General features: G+C 38.5%; 3 protein-coding genes and 1 long non-coding RNA gene across 4 annotated transcripts; 3 read left to right on the top strand and 1 right to left on the bottom strand.

The window, feature by feature from the left end:
• Positions 1 to 1,175: 1,175 nt before the first annotated feature.
• Positions 1,176 to 3,873, top strand: LOC131300151 (7-deoxyloganetic acid glucosyl transferase-like). Its single transcript, XM_058325860.1, has 2 exons — positions 1,176 to 1,824; positions 2,754 to 3,873. The coding sequence occupies exons 1-2, from the start codon at positions 1,296 to 1,298 to the stop codon at positions 3,671 to 3,673; spliced, it is 1,449 nt and encodes a 482-aa protein (XP_058181843.1). The 5' UTR covers positions 1,176 to 1,295; the 3' UTR covers positions 3,674 to 3,873.
• A 3,601-nt stretch (positions 3,874 to 7,474) lies between these two features.
• On the bottom strand, positions 7,475 to 15,863 carry LOC131300210 (uncharacterized). Its single transcript, XR_009190894.1, has 3 exons — positions 15,579 to 15,863; positions 8,656 to 8,745; positions 7,475 to 8,573 (listed from the first exon to the last, which is right to left on the bottom strand). It is a non-coding gene; the product is annotated as an uncharacterized LOC131300210 (long non-coding RNA).
• LOC131300152 (7-deoxyloganetic acid glucosyl transferase-like) lies at positions 7,514 to 10,152 on the top strand. The gene is made up of 2 exons (XM_058325862.1): positions 7,514 to 8,042; positions 9,026 to 10,152. Exons 1-2 carry the CDS (start codon positions 7,514 to 7,516, stop codon positions 9,943 to 9,945), a joined length of 1,449 nt encoding a protein of 482 aa, XP_058181845.1. The 3' UTR covers positions 9,946 to 10,152.
• On the top strand, positions 14,439 to 17,439 carry LOC131300153 (7-deoxyloganetic acid glucosyl transferase-like). The gene is made up of 2 exons (XM_058325863.1): positions 14,439 to 15,144; positions 16,339 to 17,439. The coding sequence occupies exons 1-2, from the start codon at positions 14,616 to 14,618 to the stop codon at positions 17,256 to 17,258; spliced, it is 1,449 nt and encodes a 482-aa protein (XP_058181846.1). The 5' UTR covers positions 14,439 to 14,615; the 3' UTR covers positions 17,259 to 17,439.
• Positions 17,440 to 17,619: the final 180 nt, after the last annotated feature.

The raw sequence follows: 17,619 nt of genomic DNA, 5'->3' as shown, positions 1-17,619 counted from the left end.
AAATTTTGTCTTAACCAATGAAGTGATAAGCACTTAATTAGCAGGCAAAAAGATTCGGCCAAGACACAATATCTTAAAATAAATCATTTATCTCAAAATAAATCGGATCCGAAATCATGTGTCGATTCCTGATTGACAATTCTTGGCAAGAATGGTGTTCTCGATGAGATCTAAAGTTGAATAATTTTGATCATCTTTGTGGAACCCAACTTTAGTGTGCAGTTCCTAAAACCAGCTCCTATCTTTGATGACCAGATTAGTTTCGAGTAATGTAGCACGGTATAGTCATAGGGTGTGTATATATGAAAAATATGTTGTAGATGGTTTATTTGAGTAATTTATTGAATAGAAAATATGTATATGTTTGGTTTGTTTTTTGTGGATACGAGTAGGTAGATATGAAATAAAAAATAAAAAATTGGCATTGATATGAAGACGGATACAATAAAAACCGGGGAGGTGGTGTTGGGATATTCGGCCTTAGGAGGATATACAATTTAGGATATAATATCCACAATCTCTATCCAAGTGGCAAATACCGGATATAAGTAATAAGTAATTCCGATATATCATCCGGAGATAACGTATCTACCCTCAATATCCCGTCAACAATTGAGCCATATGAAAATGTCTCGCGTTCGAATCAATAGAACGACATCGTCCTGCTGTTGGTATCTCAAATTGATCAATCACAAATTAGGAGACCTATAAAAGCCTATGACATAATGAAATACACACGTTCTATTGTGAAAGGATACTTTGTCCTACTACATGTTTATTGTTTGAAAACGTGTTGAAAAAAATACTTTGAAATAAAGAAATTGATTTTCACGCTCCATTTTTTACTAATCCACTTTTAACGTGAAGTTACTAGTAATTTTATGAACAAAATGGGACGTAATCAGTAAAAAGTGGAGCGCAAAAATCAAAATCCTACAATAATGCTTGAGACACAATAACAGGCAACAACACCAATCACAATCGCTTCCTTTGTGGCGCGCACTGCATAATTGGTAAAGAAAGAGCGACCACTTTGCAACCACCAATCATTCCGTGTCACGTAAGCGGATGTGGTTGATGTAGCGACCCGTCGTTGTGGCCCTATCATTATTGGACAAAACATGTGGTCGGTATGTGATCAAAATTATCACATGGTCCCTGTTCCATCCACCCCACTAGTGACACCAGTTTCTTATCCATTCCCAAGCATCACTGCATCAGAGCTACTGAACCATTTCAATCTTTCAGTGGGCATCAAAATATCCAATTTTGGGATCCGAAAAGTACTTGAAGCCATGGATGATCAAGAAACAGAGCTCCCTCCTCCCCGCGTGCTCATCTTCCCTTACCCGGCACAGGGCCACGTCAACCCCATGCTCAAGTTAGCCGAGCTCCTCTGCCACGCCGGCCTCCACGTCACCTTCCTAGTCACCCACTTCACTCACTGCCGTCTCCTCTGCAACAGCACCGCCCTGATCTCACGGTTAACCCGCTACTCCGGGTTCCGATTCGAAGCCATTCCGGACGGGTTGCCCGAAGACGACCTGCGTTCGGGTGATAGAGTCATGGAGCAGTTCCGTTCGTTCAGAGTTACGGCAAAACCACTTCTCAGAGAACTGCTGGGATCCGATGGAGGAAAGGATTGGGGCTCGGGTCGAAAGCGGGCATCTTGCATCATAGCCGATGGGATATTGAGTTTCGCCATTGACGTCGGTGAAGAGGTTGGGATCCCGGTCATCATTTTCCGGACCACCAGCGCTTGTGCCTTTTGGGCCTTCTTTTGTGGCCCCAAACTCATTGAAGCCGGTGAAATTCCCTTTCAAGGTAACTACTGTTTGAAATTTGAAAAATCATTGATAGTTTCCTGTTCATCGGCACATAAAATACTGTACCAACTATCTGCGTAACTACACATCTACTATGTGTGGATCGATCGTTTGCAATTACTACTATGCGTGTACAGACTATGGCATCGTTAAGCGCTTTTTTTTTTCAGTGTGAAATGTGTTGTTTCAAAGTAGCTAAGGGTCGGAGACCTGATCTTTGGTCAATTGGTCATATAGTCGTGTGAGAAGTCTGGTACTCTATGTTGAAGTTAATTCCCTGATCGCTTGTCATATGGGTATATTACTGTGAGACCCCCAATATAAACGTGTGTGTTTGTGGAGGAATTGTGAGCCGCAAACCGGCCCGGTTCTCAGATTTCCGAGGCCCTAGACAGAATTTGAAAATGGACTCTTTCATTTTTCAGTAAATTAATTAGTAGTTCAGTATAAGAAACAAGCTAGCCTTATTGGCAAAGTGGTTGTACCACCTCTTTAATACCTTAGATTGTGAGTTCAATCCTCAAAAGCATTGTTTCAAAACCTTTTTTTATACAAGTTCCAAAATTGTTGTGTTAAAAATTGAAGGGGTCAGGGACCAAATTCGCTATATCATGCTCAAAACACGCGCACTTTACCACTGTGCTACGTTAACCTAGTTGTAAATTAGTTTATATACATAATATTTAATATATTTCCAAAACTGGAGGCTCGAGGCGCTAGTAGGCCTATGCCCAAGGCCTGGCCTGACCGCAAGGGTAGTGAAATTTTGTTTTTTGTTTTTGAAGGAAAACATCCACTAGTATTTTTTTTATCATAAAATTGAAGTAAAATAATACTATAATCAGAAATCTTTTGATCTGCATTTGTTGGTTTGTTTTTTTCTTTTCAAGTCTCGTGCTTATACTGTGAAAAAAACTGCCAAGGTAGGGAACAATATGGATGTAACTATAAAATGCGTACCCGGTATGGATGGTTTTCTTCGACAGCGTGACCTCCCAAGTTTCTATCGCGCTAGAGACGCAGCTAATCAGGACTTGCAAATACTTTTGAGTGAAACCCTACAAACTACTCGAGCACGAGCTCTGATACTCAACACGTTTGAAGATTTAGAAGGATCCGTACTTGCTCAGATACGTTCTCATTGTCCACAAGTTTATACCGTGGGGCCACTCCACGCACACCTCAAGGTAAGACTTGCTTCACCGAGTTCTTCAAATAGTTTCTGGGAAGAAGATACGAGTTGTATGGCATGGCTCGATGCACAATCACCAAAATCTGTAGTCTACGTAAGTTTCGGAAGCATTACAATGATGGCAAAGGACCAGCTAATGGAATTTTTGCATGGTCTGGTATGTAGTGAGAAACAATTCTTGTTGGTCATTCGACCAGATTCTGTGGTGATGGGGAAAGATTGGGTAAGTCATTTATCGACTGAGATATTAGAAGGAACAAGGGAAAGAGGATGCATAATTGGATGGGCTCCACAAGAAGAGGTCTTAGGTCACAAATCTATTGGTGGATTCATAACTCATAGTGGGTGGAATTCGATACTGGAGAGCATCGTAGTCGGAGTACCAATGATTTGTTGGCCATATTTTGGTGACCAACAAGTTAATAGTAGGTTTGTGGGAGAGGTATGGAAACTTGGATTGGATATGAAAGATACTTGTGATCGGGGCATAATAGAGACAATGATCAGAGATCTCATGGATGTAAGGAGAGAAGAATTTCAACACTCGTCTGATCAGATGGCCAAATTGACTAAAAAAGCTGTTGCCGAAGGTGGGTCATCGTACTGTAATTTGGATTGTCTGATTAAAGATATAAGGTCGATGGGTGTCGATTAAGTGTATACTTGGTTTGTAATAAGAAACTAAAATAATTTAGTCTTATCATCAGGAAAATTCAAACACTGTGATAAGTTTTACTACATGGTTTCAGCTGTAGTGCAGCATCATGCATTTAGCATTAGCCCTCCATGAACTTAAAAATACTAGCAAGTATTTGCAAGTGGTGCTTGAGATTTATGAATTAAATTTATTTGAAATTCATCTGTTGAATGGTTCCCTTTTAATTATTTAATTTAAATTTTGCATGCTGAGTTAGAAAAATAAAAGCAGCCCAATTTCACTTATTGGTTTACTTAATTCTTTGTGATTTTTTCGCACTGATTTTTTGATTCAAAAATAATTAAAGGACAAAATTAAATAAATAAAAAAGCACTTGTTTCAGCTTAATTTTTATGGGTTGGTTTGGTTCTCCAATTTCATAATCCGTAGATTTGGTTTGGTTCTTGGTTTACTATAAAACTGAACCAATCCGAACCATGCTCACCTCTCGTAGAGCTGCAGCAGCATCATTCGTGATTTAACACTACCCCTCTAGTTGACTTAAAAATACTTGCAAGAATTCGCAAGGTGTATGGATTCATAAAATTTCTGTCCGGTCCCAAATTTTACATGGGGTTTCATGCAAACTCTTTTTTAAAGTGTCATCTCATCTAGACCCATTTTAAAGATGCTTTTACTATTTTGCCCCAATCACTTTTTATACCTCAAGAATTCACACCTCCGAAAATTTACACCCCTAAGAATTCACACCACTTTCAGACTCATGTGCAGAATTCACACCCTCTTTAGAATTCACACCCCTGTCAATAATTCACACTTCAGATGCGTGAATTTTTGGAGGTGTGAATTTACATCATTTTGTAGAATTCAAACCTTATCTATACTATTCACACCCAGAGAATTCACACATTTTTTGCAGAATTCGCACCTCTTACAAAATTCACACCCCAAAATTCATACACCTCATAACTCACATCCATCTTCACAATTCACACATCTAAATGCACCATTCACACCTCTAAATTAAGAGAAAATCTCAACGCCCCGTCATCAACAACAAACACTAAGAACACAAACCATATCATTGATGAGTCTCCACTGATAGAACAATAAAAGGTAAGCAAAAGTTTATCAGCATTTAACTGCCACAAGGACAAACCATATCAGAACAACAAACACCAGAAACCCAAATTTCAGCCACCAAAACAAAATTACATACATAAAACATCTATATGTATATATCTATGATGTTCTTTTTATCTGTGAAATTTCAGCCACCAAAATCGACAAAAATAGAAGATCCGCGGTGACGGACAAATGGCAGAGGTTCCGCTAAAGAGGAAGGCGGTAGCGAGCTCCCCGGTGCCGGTGTTTTTTCTTAAAGAAGTTCTTGTCAGCGAACGTGGATCTTACATGGAATCGCCGCCGCCGTCCCGATCATCAGCAACATCATTGTCGCCATTCTCGAGGTCGACGGCGGCATCGGCGATCGTGGACTAGGAGCTAGAGTTTTGAACGATCTAGACTGGACGGCGAGGGATGACGACGAGGATAAGGTGGTGTTGCGGCGGAGAGGGCGTGTTAGTACCGCTAGAGGAGGTCGCGGCGGGAGGACGTAGTTCTGGTGGGGGCAGTAAAGGTTGAGGGAGACCGAGGTATTTTCGGTAATTTATCTAAAACTGGGGTTATGCAGGATAAGCTTGACAAAAGGGTGGGCTTGGATGGGTAGATGCGGACAAAAAGGGACCGGCCAATCAGAACCTCATTTGTTTTTTGTGAATACGAGTAGGTAGATATAAAATTAAAAAAATAAAATTGGCATTGATATAAAGACGGATATTATAAGAATTGGGGGAAGCGGTGTTGGGATATTCGGCCTCAAGAGGATATACAATTTAGGATATAATATCCACAATTTCTATTCGAGTGGCAAATACCGGATATAAATAATTTTGATTTATCATTCGGAAATAACGTCTCTGCCCTCAGTGTTCCGTCGACAACTGAGCCATATCAAAATGTCTTGCATTCGAATCAATAGAACGACATCGACTTGCTGTTGTTATCTAAAATTGATCAATCACAAATTAGGAGACCTATCAAAGCCTATGACATAATGAAATACATACATTCTATTGTGAGAACAAGGATACTTTCCTACTACATGTTCATTGTTTGAAAGCGTGTTGAAAAAAATACTTATACAATAAGAAAATTGATTTTCGTGCTCTATTTTTTAATAATCCATTTTTAACGTGAAGACTTCATAGACAAAATGAAGTGTCATCAATAAAAAGTGGAGCGCAGAAATTAAAATCCTACAATAATGTTAGGGACACAATAACGGACAACAACATCAATCACAACTGCCGATGCGGAATTGCAAAATTGGTAAAGAAAGAGCGACAAGTTTGCAACCACCAATCATTCTGTGTCACTTAAACGGATATGGTAGGTGTTGCGACCCGTGGTTGTGGCCCTATCATTATTGGACAAAATAGGGAAAATTTCAAAAAAGCTCCTGAACTTTTTGACAATTTGCAAAAAAACACATGAACTTTCACTATTAACAAAAAAACACCTAAACTTAGCATTCCGTTAGCAATTAAACCCCTGCTGTCCAATTCCGTCAATTTTTAACGGATGGAGCTAACGGAAGGCGTTAACTTTTTTTTTATTACTTTTTACATTCAAAAATTACTTTTAACTCTTTCTTTTTTTTATTGGTAAATAAATATGCAATAAAGTTCTTTTTTTTTCTTACTATTTATCAAAAATTACTTTTACTCTATTTTTTACTATTTACAAAAATAACTTTAACCACCATCTTTTTTTGTTACTTTTAAATTTTACCTTTTCCCTTCTCTCTCTCTCTCTCTCTCCCTCTTTTTTTTTTTAGAATTTTAACCCCACTCCACCAATCAACTGCCAAAGCTCTAGCTCTAATTTTAGAAATTCGAAATTACTCTTTTTTTTAACATTCTTGTTTTTTATATTTTTTACTTCCAAAATTACTTTTAACTCTTTATTTTTAGTAGTAAATAAATATGAAATAAATTTTTTTTTCTTACTATTTATCAAAAATTACTTTAACTCTAATCTTTACTATTTATAATAATAACTTTAACCCATTTTTACTATTTATTGCATATTTATTTATGACTAAAAAAAAGAATGAGTTAAAAGTAATTTTTGGAAGTAAAAGTAGTAAAAAAAAGAAAAGGTTACAAAGAGGAGGTTAAAAGAACTTTTGAATTTCTAAAATTGTGGCTAAGGCTTTGGCGGTTTGTTGTGGGATTAATTGGTGGTGTGGAGTCGATTCTAATAAGAAAAAAGAGGGGGGGGGGGGTGGTGGAAAGGTAAAATTTGAAAAAAAAAAATAGGGTTAAAGTAATTTTCGATAAATAATAAGAAAAAAAGAACTTAATTGCATATTTATTTACCAATAAAAAAAAAGAGTTAAAAGTAATTTTTGAATGTAAAAAGTAAAAAAATAAAAAGTTAACACCTTCCGTTAGCTCCATCTGTTAAAAATTGACGGAATTGGACGGCAGAGGTTTAATTGCTAACGGAATGCTAAGCTTGGGTGTTTTTTTGTTAATAGTGAAAGTCCAGATGTTTTTTTGCAAGTTATCAGAAAGTTCATGGGCTTTTTTGAAATTTTCCCGACAAAATATGTGGTCGGTATGTGATCAAAATTATCACATGGTCCCTGTTTCATCCACACCAGTTTCTTATCCATTCCCAAGCATCACTGCATCAGAGCTACTGAACCATTTCAATCTTTCAGTGGGCATCAAAATATCCAATTTTGGGATCCGAAAAGTACTTGAAGCCATGGATGATCAAGAAACAGAGCTCCCTCCTCCCCGCGTGCTCATCTTCCCTTACCCGGCACAGGGCCACGTCAACCCCATGCTCAAGTTAGCCGAGCTCCTCTGCCACGCCGGCCTCCACGTCACCTTCCTAGTCACCCACTTCACTCACCGCCGTCTCCTCTGCAACAGCACCGCCCTGATCTCGCGGTTAACCCGCTACTCCGGGTTCCGATTCGAAGCCATTCCGGACGGGTTGCCCGAAGACGACCTGCGTTCGGGTGATAGAGTCATGGAGCAGTTCCGTTCGTTCAGAGTTACGGCAAAACCACTTCTCAGAGAACTGCTGGGATCCGATGGAGGAAAGGATTCGGGCTCAGGTCGAAAGCGGGCATCTTGCATCATAGCCGATGGGACATTGAGTTTCGCCATTGACGTCGGTGAAGAGGTTGGGATCCCGGTCATCATTTTCTGGACCAACAGCGCTTGTGCCTTTTGGGCCTTCTTTTGTGGCCCCAAACTCATTGAAGCCGGTGAAATTCCCTTTCAAGGTAACTACTGTTTGAAATTTGAAAAATCATTGATAGTTTCCTGTTCATCGTCACATAAAATACTGTACCAACTATCTGCGTAACTACACATCTACTATGTGTGGATCGATCGTTTGCAATTACTACCATGCGTGTACAGACTATGGCATCGTTAAGCGCTTTTCTTTTCAGTGTGAAATGTGTTGTTTCAAAGTAGCCAAGGGTCGGAGACCTGATCTTTGGTCATATAGTCGTGTGAGAAGTCTGGTACTCTATGCTGAAGTTAATTCCCTGATCGCTTTTCATATGGGTATATTACTGTGAGACCCCAATATAAACGTGTGTTTGTGGAGGAATTGTGAGCCGCAAACCGGCCAGGTTCTCAGATTTCCGAGGCCCTAGGCAGAATTTGAAAATGGACTCTTTCATTTTTCAGTAAATTAATTAGTTGTTCGGTATAAGAAACAAGCTAGCCTTGTTGGCAAAATGGTTGTACCACCTCTTTAAAACCTTAGATCGTGAGTTCAATCCTCAAAAGCATCGTTTCAAAACCTTTTTTATACAAGTTTCAAAATTGTTGCTTTAAAAATTGAAAGGGTCAGGGACCAAACTCGCAATACCATGGTCAAAACACCTTTTTTTTTATACAAGTTCCAAAATTGTTGCATTAAAAATTGAAGGGATCAGGGACCAAACTTGCAATACCATGCTCAAAACACGCGCACTTTACAACTATAAATTAATTTATATACATAATATTTAATATATTTCCAAAACCGGAGGCCCTAGGCGCTGGTGGGCCTATGCCCAAGGCCTGGCCTAACCGCAAGAGTAGTGAAATTTTGTTTTTGTGTTTTTTAAAGAAAACATCCACTAGTAGTATTTTTTTATCATAAAATTGAAGTAAAATAATACTATAATCAGAAATCTTTTGATCTGCATTTGTTGGTTTGTTTTTTCCTTTTCAAGTCTCGTGCTTATACTGTGAAAAACTGCCAAGGTAGGGAACAATATGGATGTAGCTATAAAATGCGTACCCGGTATGGATGGTTTTCTTCGACGGCGTGACCTCCCTAGTATATATCGCGTTAGAGACGTAGCTAATCAGGACTTGCAAATACTTTTGAGTGAAACCCTACAAACTACTCGAGCACGAGCTTTGATACTCAACACGTTTGAAGATTTAGAAGGATCCGTACTTGCTCAGATACGTTCTCATTGTCCACAAGTTTATACCGTGGGGCCACTCCACGCACACCTCAAGGTAAGACTTGCTTCGCCGAGTTCTTCAAATAGTTTCTGGGAAGAAGATACGAGTTGTATGGCATGGCTCGATGCACAATCACCAAAATCTGTAATCTACGTAAGTTTCGGAAGCATTATAATGATGGCAAAGGACCAGCTAATGGAATTTTTGCATGGTCTGGTATGTAGTGAGAAACGATTCTTGTTGGTCATTCGACCAGATTCTATGATGATGGGGAAAGATTGGGTAAGTCATTTATCGACCGAGATATTAGAAGGAACAAGGGAAAGAGGATGCATAATTGGATGGGCTCCACAAGAAGAGGTCTTAGGTCACAAATCTATTGGCGGATTCATAACTCATAGTGGGTGGAATTCGATACTGGAGAGCATCGTAGTCGGAGTACCAATGATTTGTTGGCCATATTTTGGTGACCAACACGTTAATAGTAGGTTTGTGGGAGAGGTTTGGAAACTTGGATTGGATATGAAAGATACTTGTGATCGGGGCATAATAGAGACAATGATCAGAGATCTCATGGATGTAAGGAGAGAAGAATTTCAACACTCGTCTGATCAGATGGCCAAATTGACTAAAAAAGTTGTTGCCGAAGGTGGGTCATCGTACTGTAATTTGGATTGTCTGATTAAAGATATAAGGTCGATGGGTGTCGATTAAGTGTATATTTGGTTTTTAATATGAAATTAAAATAATTTAGTCTTATCATCAGGAAAATTCAAACACTGTGATAAGTTTTACTACATGGTTTCAGCTGTAGAAGTGCAGCATCATGCATTTAGTATTAGCCCTCCATGAACTTAAAAATACTAGCAAGTATTTGCAAGTGGTGTTTGAGATTTATGAAATAAATTTATTTGAAATTCATCTGTTGCATGGTCCCCTTTTAATTATTTAATTTAAATTTTGCATGTTGAGTGAGAAAAATAAGAGCAGCCCAATTTCACTTATTGGTTTACTTAATTCTTTGTGATTTTTTCGCACTGATTTTTTGATTCAAAAATAATTAAAGGACAAAATTAAATAAATAAAAAAACACTTGTTTCAGCTTAATTTTTATGGGTTGGTTTGGTTTTCCAATTTCATAATCCGTAGATTTGGTTTGGTTCTTGGTTTACTATAAAACTGAACCAATCCGAACCATGCTCACCTCTAGTAGAGCTGCAGCAGCATCATTCATGATTTAGCACTACCCCTCTAGTGGACTTAAAAATACTTGCAAGAATTCGCAAGGCGTATGGATTCATAAAATTTCTGTCCGATCCCAAATTTTACATGGAGTTTCATGCAAATCCTTTTTTAAAGTGTCATCTTATCTAGACCCATTTTAAAGATGCTTTTACTATTTTGTCCCAATCACTTTTTATACTCAAGAATTCACACCTCCGAAAATTTACACCCTCAAAAATTCACACCACTTTCAGACTCATGTGTAGAATTTACACCCTCTTTAGAATTCACACCCCTGTGTAGAATTCACACTTCAGATGCGTGAATTTTTGGAGGTGTGAATTTACACCATTTTGTAGAATTCAAACCCCATCTATACTATTCACACCCAGAGAATTCACACATTTTTTGCAGAATTTACACCCCTTACAGAATTCACACTCCAAAATTCATACACCTCATAACTCACATCCATCTACACAATTCACACATCTAAATGCAGCATTCACACCTCTAAATTAAGAGAAAATCTCAACGCCCCGTCATCAACAACAAACACTACGAACACAAACCATATCATTGAGTCTCCACTGATAGAACAATAAAAGGTAAGCAAAAGTTTATCAGCATTTAACTGCCACAAGGACAAACCATATCAGAACAACAAACACCAGAAACCCAAATTTCAGCCTCCAAAACAAAATTACATACATAAAACATCTATATGTATATATCTATGATGTTCTTCTTATCTGTGAAATTTCAGCCACCAAAATCGACAAAAATAGAAGATCCGCGGAGACGGATAAATGGCAGAGGTTCCGCTAAAGAGGAAGGCGGTAGCGAGCTCCCCGGTGCCGGTGTTTTTTCTTAAAGAAGTTCTTGTCAGCGAATGTGGATCTTACATGGAATCGCCGCCGCCGTCCCGATCATCAGCAACATCATTGTCGCCATTCTCGAGGTCGACGGCGGCATCGGCGATCGTGGACTAGGAGCTAGAGTTTTGAACGATCTAGACTGGACGGCGAGGGATGACGACGAGGATAAGGTGGTGTTGCGGCGGAGAGGGCGTGTTAGTACCGCTAGAGGAGGTCGCGGCGGGAGGACGTAGTTCTGGTGGGGGCAGTAAAGGTTGAGGGCATAGTTCTGAATACCGTTTCGGACAGGGTACCGATTTTCCTATTGGTACGGTACGTACCGGTACCGGTCAGATACCGGGTACCGTTTCGAATTTACCGCAACTATAATATATATAATAATTATATATAATTATAATTCAAAAAAATCCCCCATACCATGAAATTCATCATAAAATATCTATATTAAGACAACAAAATTCACCATTTGGAGTCCAAAATCAAACATTGCAAGTGTATAAATCGCGCAGAAAAATTCTATTAACAATAATACTTGTCATAAGACGTTGTTACTGATTCACGATCATAATAAATAAATTGTTGTTGTTGGGATTTTGGTGTGAAGTCATAAAACATTGTGTTTGCCTTTTTGTCCCACATTGCTTAGTTACAAAACTCTTTTCCACCTTAAAAGACTTTGCACACTAGTGAGCTTGTGAATGAAAATCCAAGGAGAGGTCTCGCGCGCTCGGGAAAACAGACCATGGCCGAATGCAATTTGGAAAAATTGATTCGGAAACCAATTAATCGGGTGCGCGTCACGGGTTATTTGTTTTCCGGCCGGTATTTCCCGAAACGGCCCGGTATTTGTTTTCCGGCCGGTATTTCCCGAAACGGCCGGTACCGACCGGTTTTGGCCCGGAACGGTATTGGGGTGTTAGGGTACCGGTTTTCTTCAATTTCGGTACGTACCGGCCGGTACGGTACGGGATTGACAACTATGGTTGAGGGAGACCGAGGTATTTTCGGTAATTTATCTAAAACTGGGGTAATGCAGGATAAGCTTGACAAAAGGGTGGGCTTGGATGGGTAGACGCGGACAAAAAGGGACCGGCCAACCCCATTTGTTTTTGGGGAAATCACCGATCAGTGGCCCATGGGGCAATTAAGTCTCAACCAATGGACAAATTTTCACAGAATTCTAAAAATATGAAATGGAAAAAAATATTTCATTATACATGGAAAGGGTCATGTAAAAAGATTAATATACTCAAAATCCTAAGCCTCTTCTTCTCTCCCTCCGTACGATGCCAGCTGCTGCTGCATCTTCCTCTTGAGAGAGAGAGAAATTATTCGTTTGTCCAAACGGATTAAAATTTAAACTTGGAACATTGACATACGTTCTTCTCTTCCACTGCGCACAGCCTTCTATCTAAAATTAATTAAGTGTTCTAAATTTTAATCCGTTTGAATGAGTGAGAATATTTTATTTTTTTGATTATTTATTTCTAAAAGGTCATAATTAAATTTTGACTATAGGGCTCTCATTAATTAGCCCTAAGAAAGTTGTAGAATCAAATATCTCTTAGGACTAACCAACGAGAGCCCTAAAGTCAAAATTTAATTATGACCCTTTAGAATTAAATAATTAAAAAAATAAAATCTTCTCACCCATTCAAACGGATTGAAATTTGGAATACTTAATTTTTCAACCTGCAGTTTATATATTAAAAAATATGGTTAAAAAAATTTTAAATTTCAATCCGTTTGAATAGGTGAGAAGATTTTATTTTTCTAATCATTTAATTCTAAAGGGTCATAATTAAATTTTGACTATAGGGCTCTCGTTGATTAACCCTAAGAAAGTCGTAGAATCAAATATCTTTTAGGACTAACCAACGAGAGTCCTATAGTCAAAATTTAATTATGACCCTTTAGAATTAAATGATTAGAAAAATAAAATCTTCTCACTCATTCAAACGGATTGAAATTCGGAGCACTTAATTTTTTGATGCCAATAGAGTAGTGTTCATGTGGTCTTTACTAATATCCAATGTAATCCGTTATAATAAATAACTTGCTCTTTTATATGTCAAGCAATAGTCAATTATTTGGGACAAAGTTCTCTAAAAAAATATGACTTGATCAATGTTAACAGAAATATTGGTCTTTACTAATACCCAATGTAGTCCATTATAATTAATGATTTGCTCTTTTATACGTGAAACAATAATCAATGGAGTCTTGGAAAGTATTTTTCAATATCAATCAGGGATATTTTTATCTTGATAAATTATAAATTCCATGTATTGGGAATTAATATTCTCCTTCTCATGACTTATGATTTCCAAAAAGGTAGTCCATCACCTGGTAATAATTTGGTCCAAGCCCCTCTGTCCTGTCATTTCCCCTTTGTTTTTTGTGAATACGAGTAGGTAGATATAAAATTAAAAAAATAAAATTGGCATTGATATAAAGACGGATATTATAAGACTTGGGGGAAGTGGTGTTGGGATATTCGGCCTCAAGAGGATATACAATTTAGGATATAATATCCATAATTTTTATTCGAGTGTCAAATATCGGATATAAGTAATTCTGATATATCATCTAGGGATAACGTATCTGTCCTCTGTGTTCCGTCGACAACTGAGCCATATGGAAATGTCTTGCATTCGAATCAATAGAACGACATCGACCTGCTGTTGTTATCTAAAATTGATCAATCACAAATTAGGAGACCTATCAAAGCCTATGACATAATGAAATACATACATTCTATTGTGAGAACAAGGATACTTTCCTACTACATGTTTATTGTTTGAAAACGTGTTGAAACAAATACTTATACAATAAGAAAATTGATTTTCGTGCTCTATTTTTTACTAATCCATTTTTAACGTGAAGACTTCATAGACAAAGTAGAGTGTCATCAATAAAAAGTGGAGCGCAGAAATTAAAATCTTACAATAATCCTAGGGACACAATAACTGACAACAACATCAATCACAACTGCCGATGCGGCGCTGCATAATTGGTAAAGAAAGAGCGACCAGTTTGCAACCACCATTCATTCGGTGTCACTTAAGCGGATGTGATAGGTGTTGCGACCCGAGGTTGTGGCCCTATCATTATTGGACAAAATATGTGGTAGGTATGTGATCAAAATTATCACATGGTCCCTGCTTCATCCACACCAGTTTCTTATCCATTCCCAAGCATCACTGCATCAGAGCTACTGAACCATTTCAATCTTCAGTGCATCAAAAGATCCAATTTTGGGATCCGAAAAGTACTTGAACCATGGATGATCAAGAAACAGAGGTCCCTCCTCCCCACGTGCTCATCTTCCCTTACCCGGAACAGGGCCACGTCAACCCCATGCTCAAGTTAGCCGAGCTTCTCTGCCACGCCGGCCTCCACGTCACCTTCCTAGTCACCCACTTCATCCACCGCCGTCTCCTCCGCAACAGCACCGCCCTGATCTCGCGGTTAACCCGCTACTCCGGGTTCCGATTCGAAGCCATTCCGGACGGGTTACCCGAAGACGACCTGCGTTCGGGTAATAGAGTCATGGAGCTGTTCCGTTCGTTCAGAGCTACGGCAAAACCACTTCTCAGAGAACTGCTGGGATCCGATGGAAGAAAGGATTGGGGCTTGGGTCGAAAGCGGGCATCTTGCATCATAGCCGATGGTTTATTGAGTTTCGCCATTGACGTCGGTGAAGAGTTTGGGATCCCGGTCATCATTTTCCGGACCACCAGCGCTTGTGCCTTTTGGGCCTTCTTGTGTGGCCCCAAACTCATTGAAGCCGGTGAAATTCCCTTTCAAGGTAACTACTGTATGAAATTTGAAATTATATCTGCGTAAAATACCAACTATATATCTGCGTAACTACACATCTACTATGTGTGGATCGTTTGCAATTACTACTATATATTAGTGTGAGACCCAATATAATAAACGTGTGTTTGTGGAGGAATTGTGAGCCGCAAGCCGTCCAAGCTCTCAAATTTCCGAGACCCTAGGCAGAATTTGAAAATGGAACCTTTCATTTTCTATTAAATTAATTAGTTGTTCAATATAGGAAAAAAGCAGCCTTGTTGGCAAAGTGATTGTACCACCTCTTTAATACCTTAAATCGTGAGTTCAATCTTCAAAAACATCGTTTCAAAACCTTTTTTAATACAAGTTTCAAAATTGTTGCGTTAAAAATTGAAAGGGCTAGGGACCAAACTCGCAATCCCATGCTCAAAACACGCACACTTGTACCACTGTGCTACATTAGCCTAGTTGTGAAATAGTTTATATACATAATATTTAATATATTCAACTAGTTGGGTCCAAAACCGGAGGCCCTAGGCGCTGGTGAGTCTATGCCCAAGGCCTAGCCTGACCGCAAGGGTAGTGAAATTTTGTTTTTGAAAGAAAACATCCACTAGTATTTTTTGATAAAATTGAAGTAAAATAATATAATCAGGAATTTTTTGATCTGCATTTGTTGGTTTGTTTTTTTCTTTTCAAGTCTAGTGCTTAGAGCATCCGCAATGGGAATAATCAAATTCAATAACCAAAATGTGCTACGTCAGCATTTGATTATCCATTTAGTTCATAATTAAACTTAAAAAACTTTACCTCCACATTGGTTATTTTTGCATCCCTATAAAAAAAAAACCCCCCACAATATGCAATACACCTATGTCTAATTGCAAACGAATTTTAATCACGCACCCAACCACACCAAATTATTCGTGTCGATGAGACGATTCTAATGTGGGGTGTTTTTTAGTTTTGAGTTTGGTTATTGGGTTTGGTTATTGAATTTTGGTTATTGGTAAAAGTTGTTAAGTTTGGTTATGAAATGGATTGAATTTGATTATTTGCTAAAAGACTTGTAACTTTGCTTATTACAATGTGAGGTGTTTTTTTAGCATTATTGTTAAGTTTGCTTATCCATACCAATTTGCTTATTACAATGTGGATGCTCTTATAGCCTTAATACTGTGAAAAACTACTGCCAAGGTAGGGAACAATATGGATGCACCTATAAAATGCGTACCCGGTATGGATGGTTTTCTTCGACAGCGTGACCTCCCAAGTATCTATCGCGTTAGAGACGCAGCTAATCAGGACTTGCAAATACTTTTGAGTGAAACCCTACAAATTACTCGAGCACGAGCTCTGATACTCAACACGTTTGAAGATTTGGAAGGATCTGTACTTGCTCCGATACGTTCTCAATGTCCACAAGTTTATACCGTGGGGCCACTCCACGCACACCTTAAGGTAAGACTTGCTTCATCGAGTTCTTCAAATGGTTTGTGGGAAGAAGATACAAGTTGTATGGCATGGCTTGATGCACAACCGCCAAAATCTGTAATCTACGTAAGTTTTGGAAGCATTATAATGATGGCAAAGGACCAGCTAATGGAATTTTTGCATGGTCTGGTATGTAGTGAGAAACGATTCTTGTTGGTCATTCGACCAGATTCTGTGATGATGGGGAAAGATTGGGTAAGTCATTTACCGACCGAGATATTGGAGGGAACGAGGGAAAGAGGTTGCATAATTGGATGGGCTCCACAAGAAGAGGTCTTAGGTCACAAATCTATTGGCGGATTCATAACTCATAGTGGGTGGAATTCGACGCTGGAGAGCATCGTAATCGGAGTACCAATGATTTGTTGGCCATATTTTGGTGACCAACAAGTTAATAGTAGGTTTGTGGGAGAGGTATGGAAACTTGGATTGGATATGAAAGATACTTGTGATCGGGGCATAATAGAGACAATGATCAGAGATCTCATGGATGTACGGAGAGAAGAATTTCAACATTCGTCTGATAAGATTGCGAAATTGGCTAAAAATGCTGTTGCCGAAGGTGGGTCATCATACTGTAATTTGGATTGTCTGATTAAAGATATAAGGTCGATGGGTGTCGATTAAGTGCATGTATATTTGGTTTGTAAGAAATTAAAATAATTTAGTCTTATCATCAGGAAAATTCAAACACTGTTATAAGTGCAGCATCATACATTTAGTATTTAGCCCTCCATGAACTTTAAAATACTTGCAAGTATTTGCAAGTGGTGTTTGAGATTTATGAAATAAATTTATTTGAAATTCATCTGTTGAATGGAAGTCCCTTTTAATTTGCAATTTAAATTTTGCATGTTGAGTGAAAAAAATAAGAGCAGCCCAATGTGTGTGAATGCAACACTCTCCGGGCTGGGTTTAACCAATGAAGTGATCAGCATTTAACTAGTAAGCACAGACACTCGGGCCATACACAACATCTTGGGCCCTT

This window comes from Rhododendron vialii, chromosome 9a, assembly GCF_030253575.1.
Source record: "Rhododendron vialii isolate Sample 1 chromosome 9a, ASM3025357v1".
NCBI classification, from domain to species: Eukaryota; Viridiplantae; Streptophyta; class Magnoliopsida; order Ericales; family Ericaceae; genus Rhododendron; species Rhododendron vialii.
The sequence above is the reverse complement of the archived record's forward strand: the minus strand, read 5'-3'. Positions and strand labels throughout refer to the sequence as shown.

Coding starts and splice junctions, on each gene's coding strand:
- LOC131300153 (XM_058325863.1), top strand. CDS start 14,616: ATGGATGATCAAGAAACAGAGGTCCCTCCTCCCCACGTGCTCATCTTC. Junction 15,145..16,338: donor CGGTGAAATTCCCTTTCAAG/GTAACTACTGTA, acceptor CTGCCAAGGTAG/GGAACAATATGGATGCACCT.
- LOC131300151 (XM_058325860.1), top strand. CDS start 1,296: ATGGATGATCAAGAAACAGAGCTCCCTCCTCCCCGCGTGCTCATCTTC. Junction 1,825..2,753: donor CGGTGAAATTCCCTTTCAAG/GTAACTACTGTT, acceptor CTGCCAAGGTAG/GGAACAATATGGATGTAACT.
- LOC131300152 (XM_058325862.1), top strand. CDS start 7,514: ATGGATGATCAAGAAACAGAGCTCCCTCCTCCCCGCGTGCTCATCTTC. Junction 8,043..9,025: donor CGGTGAAATTCCCTTTCAAG/GTAACTACTGTT, acceptor CTGCCAAGGTAG/GGAACAATATGGATGTAGCT.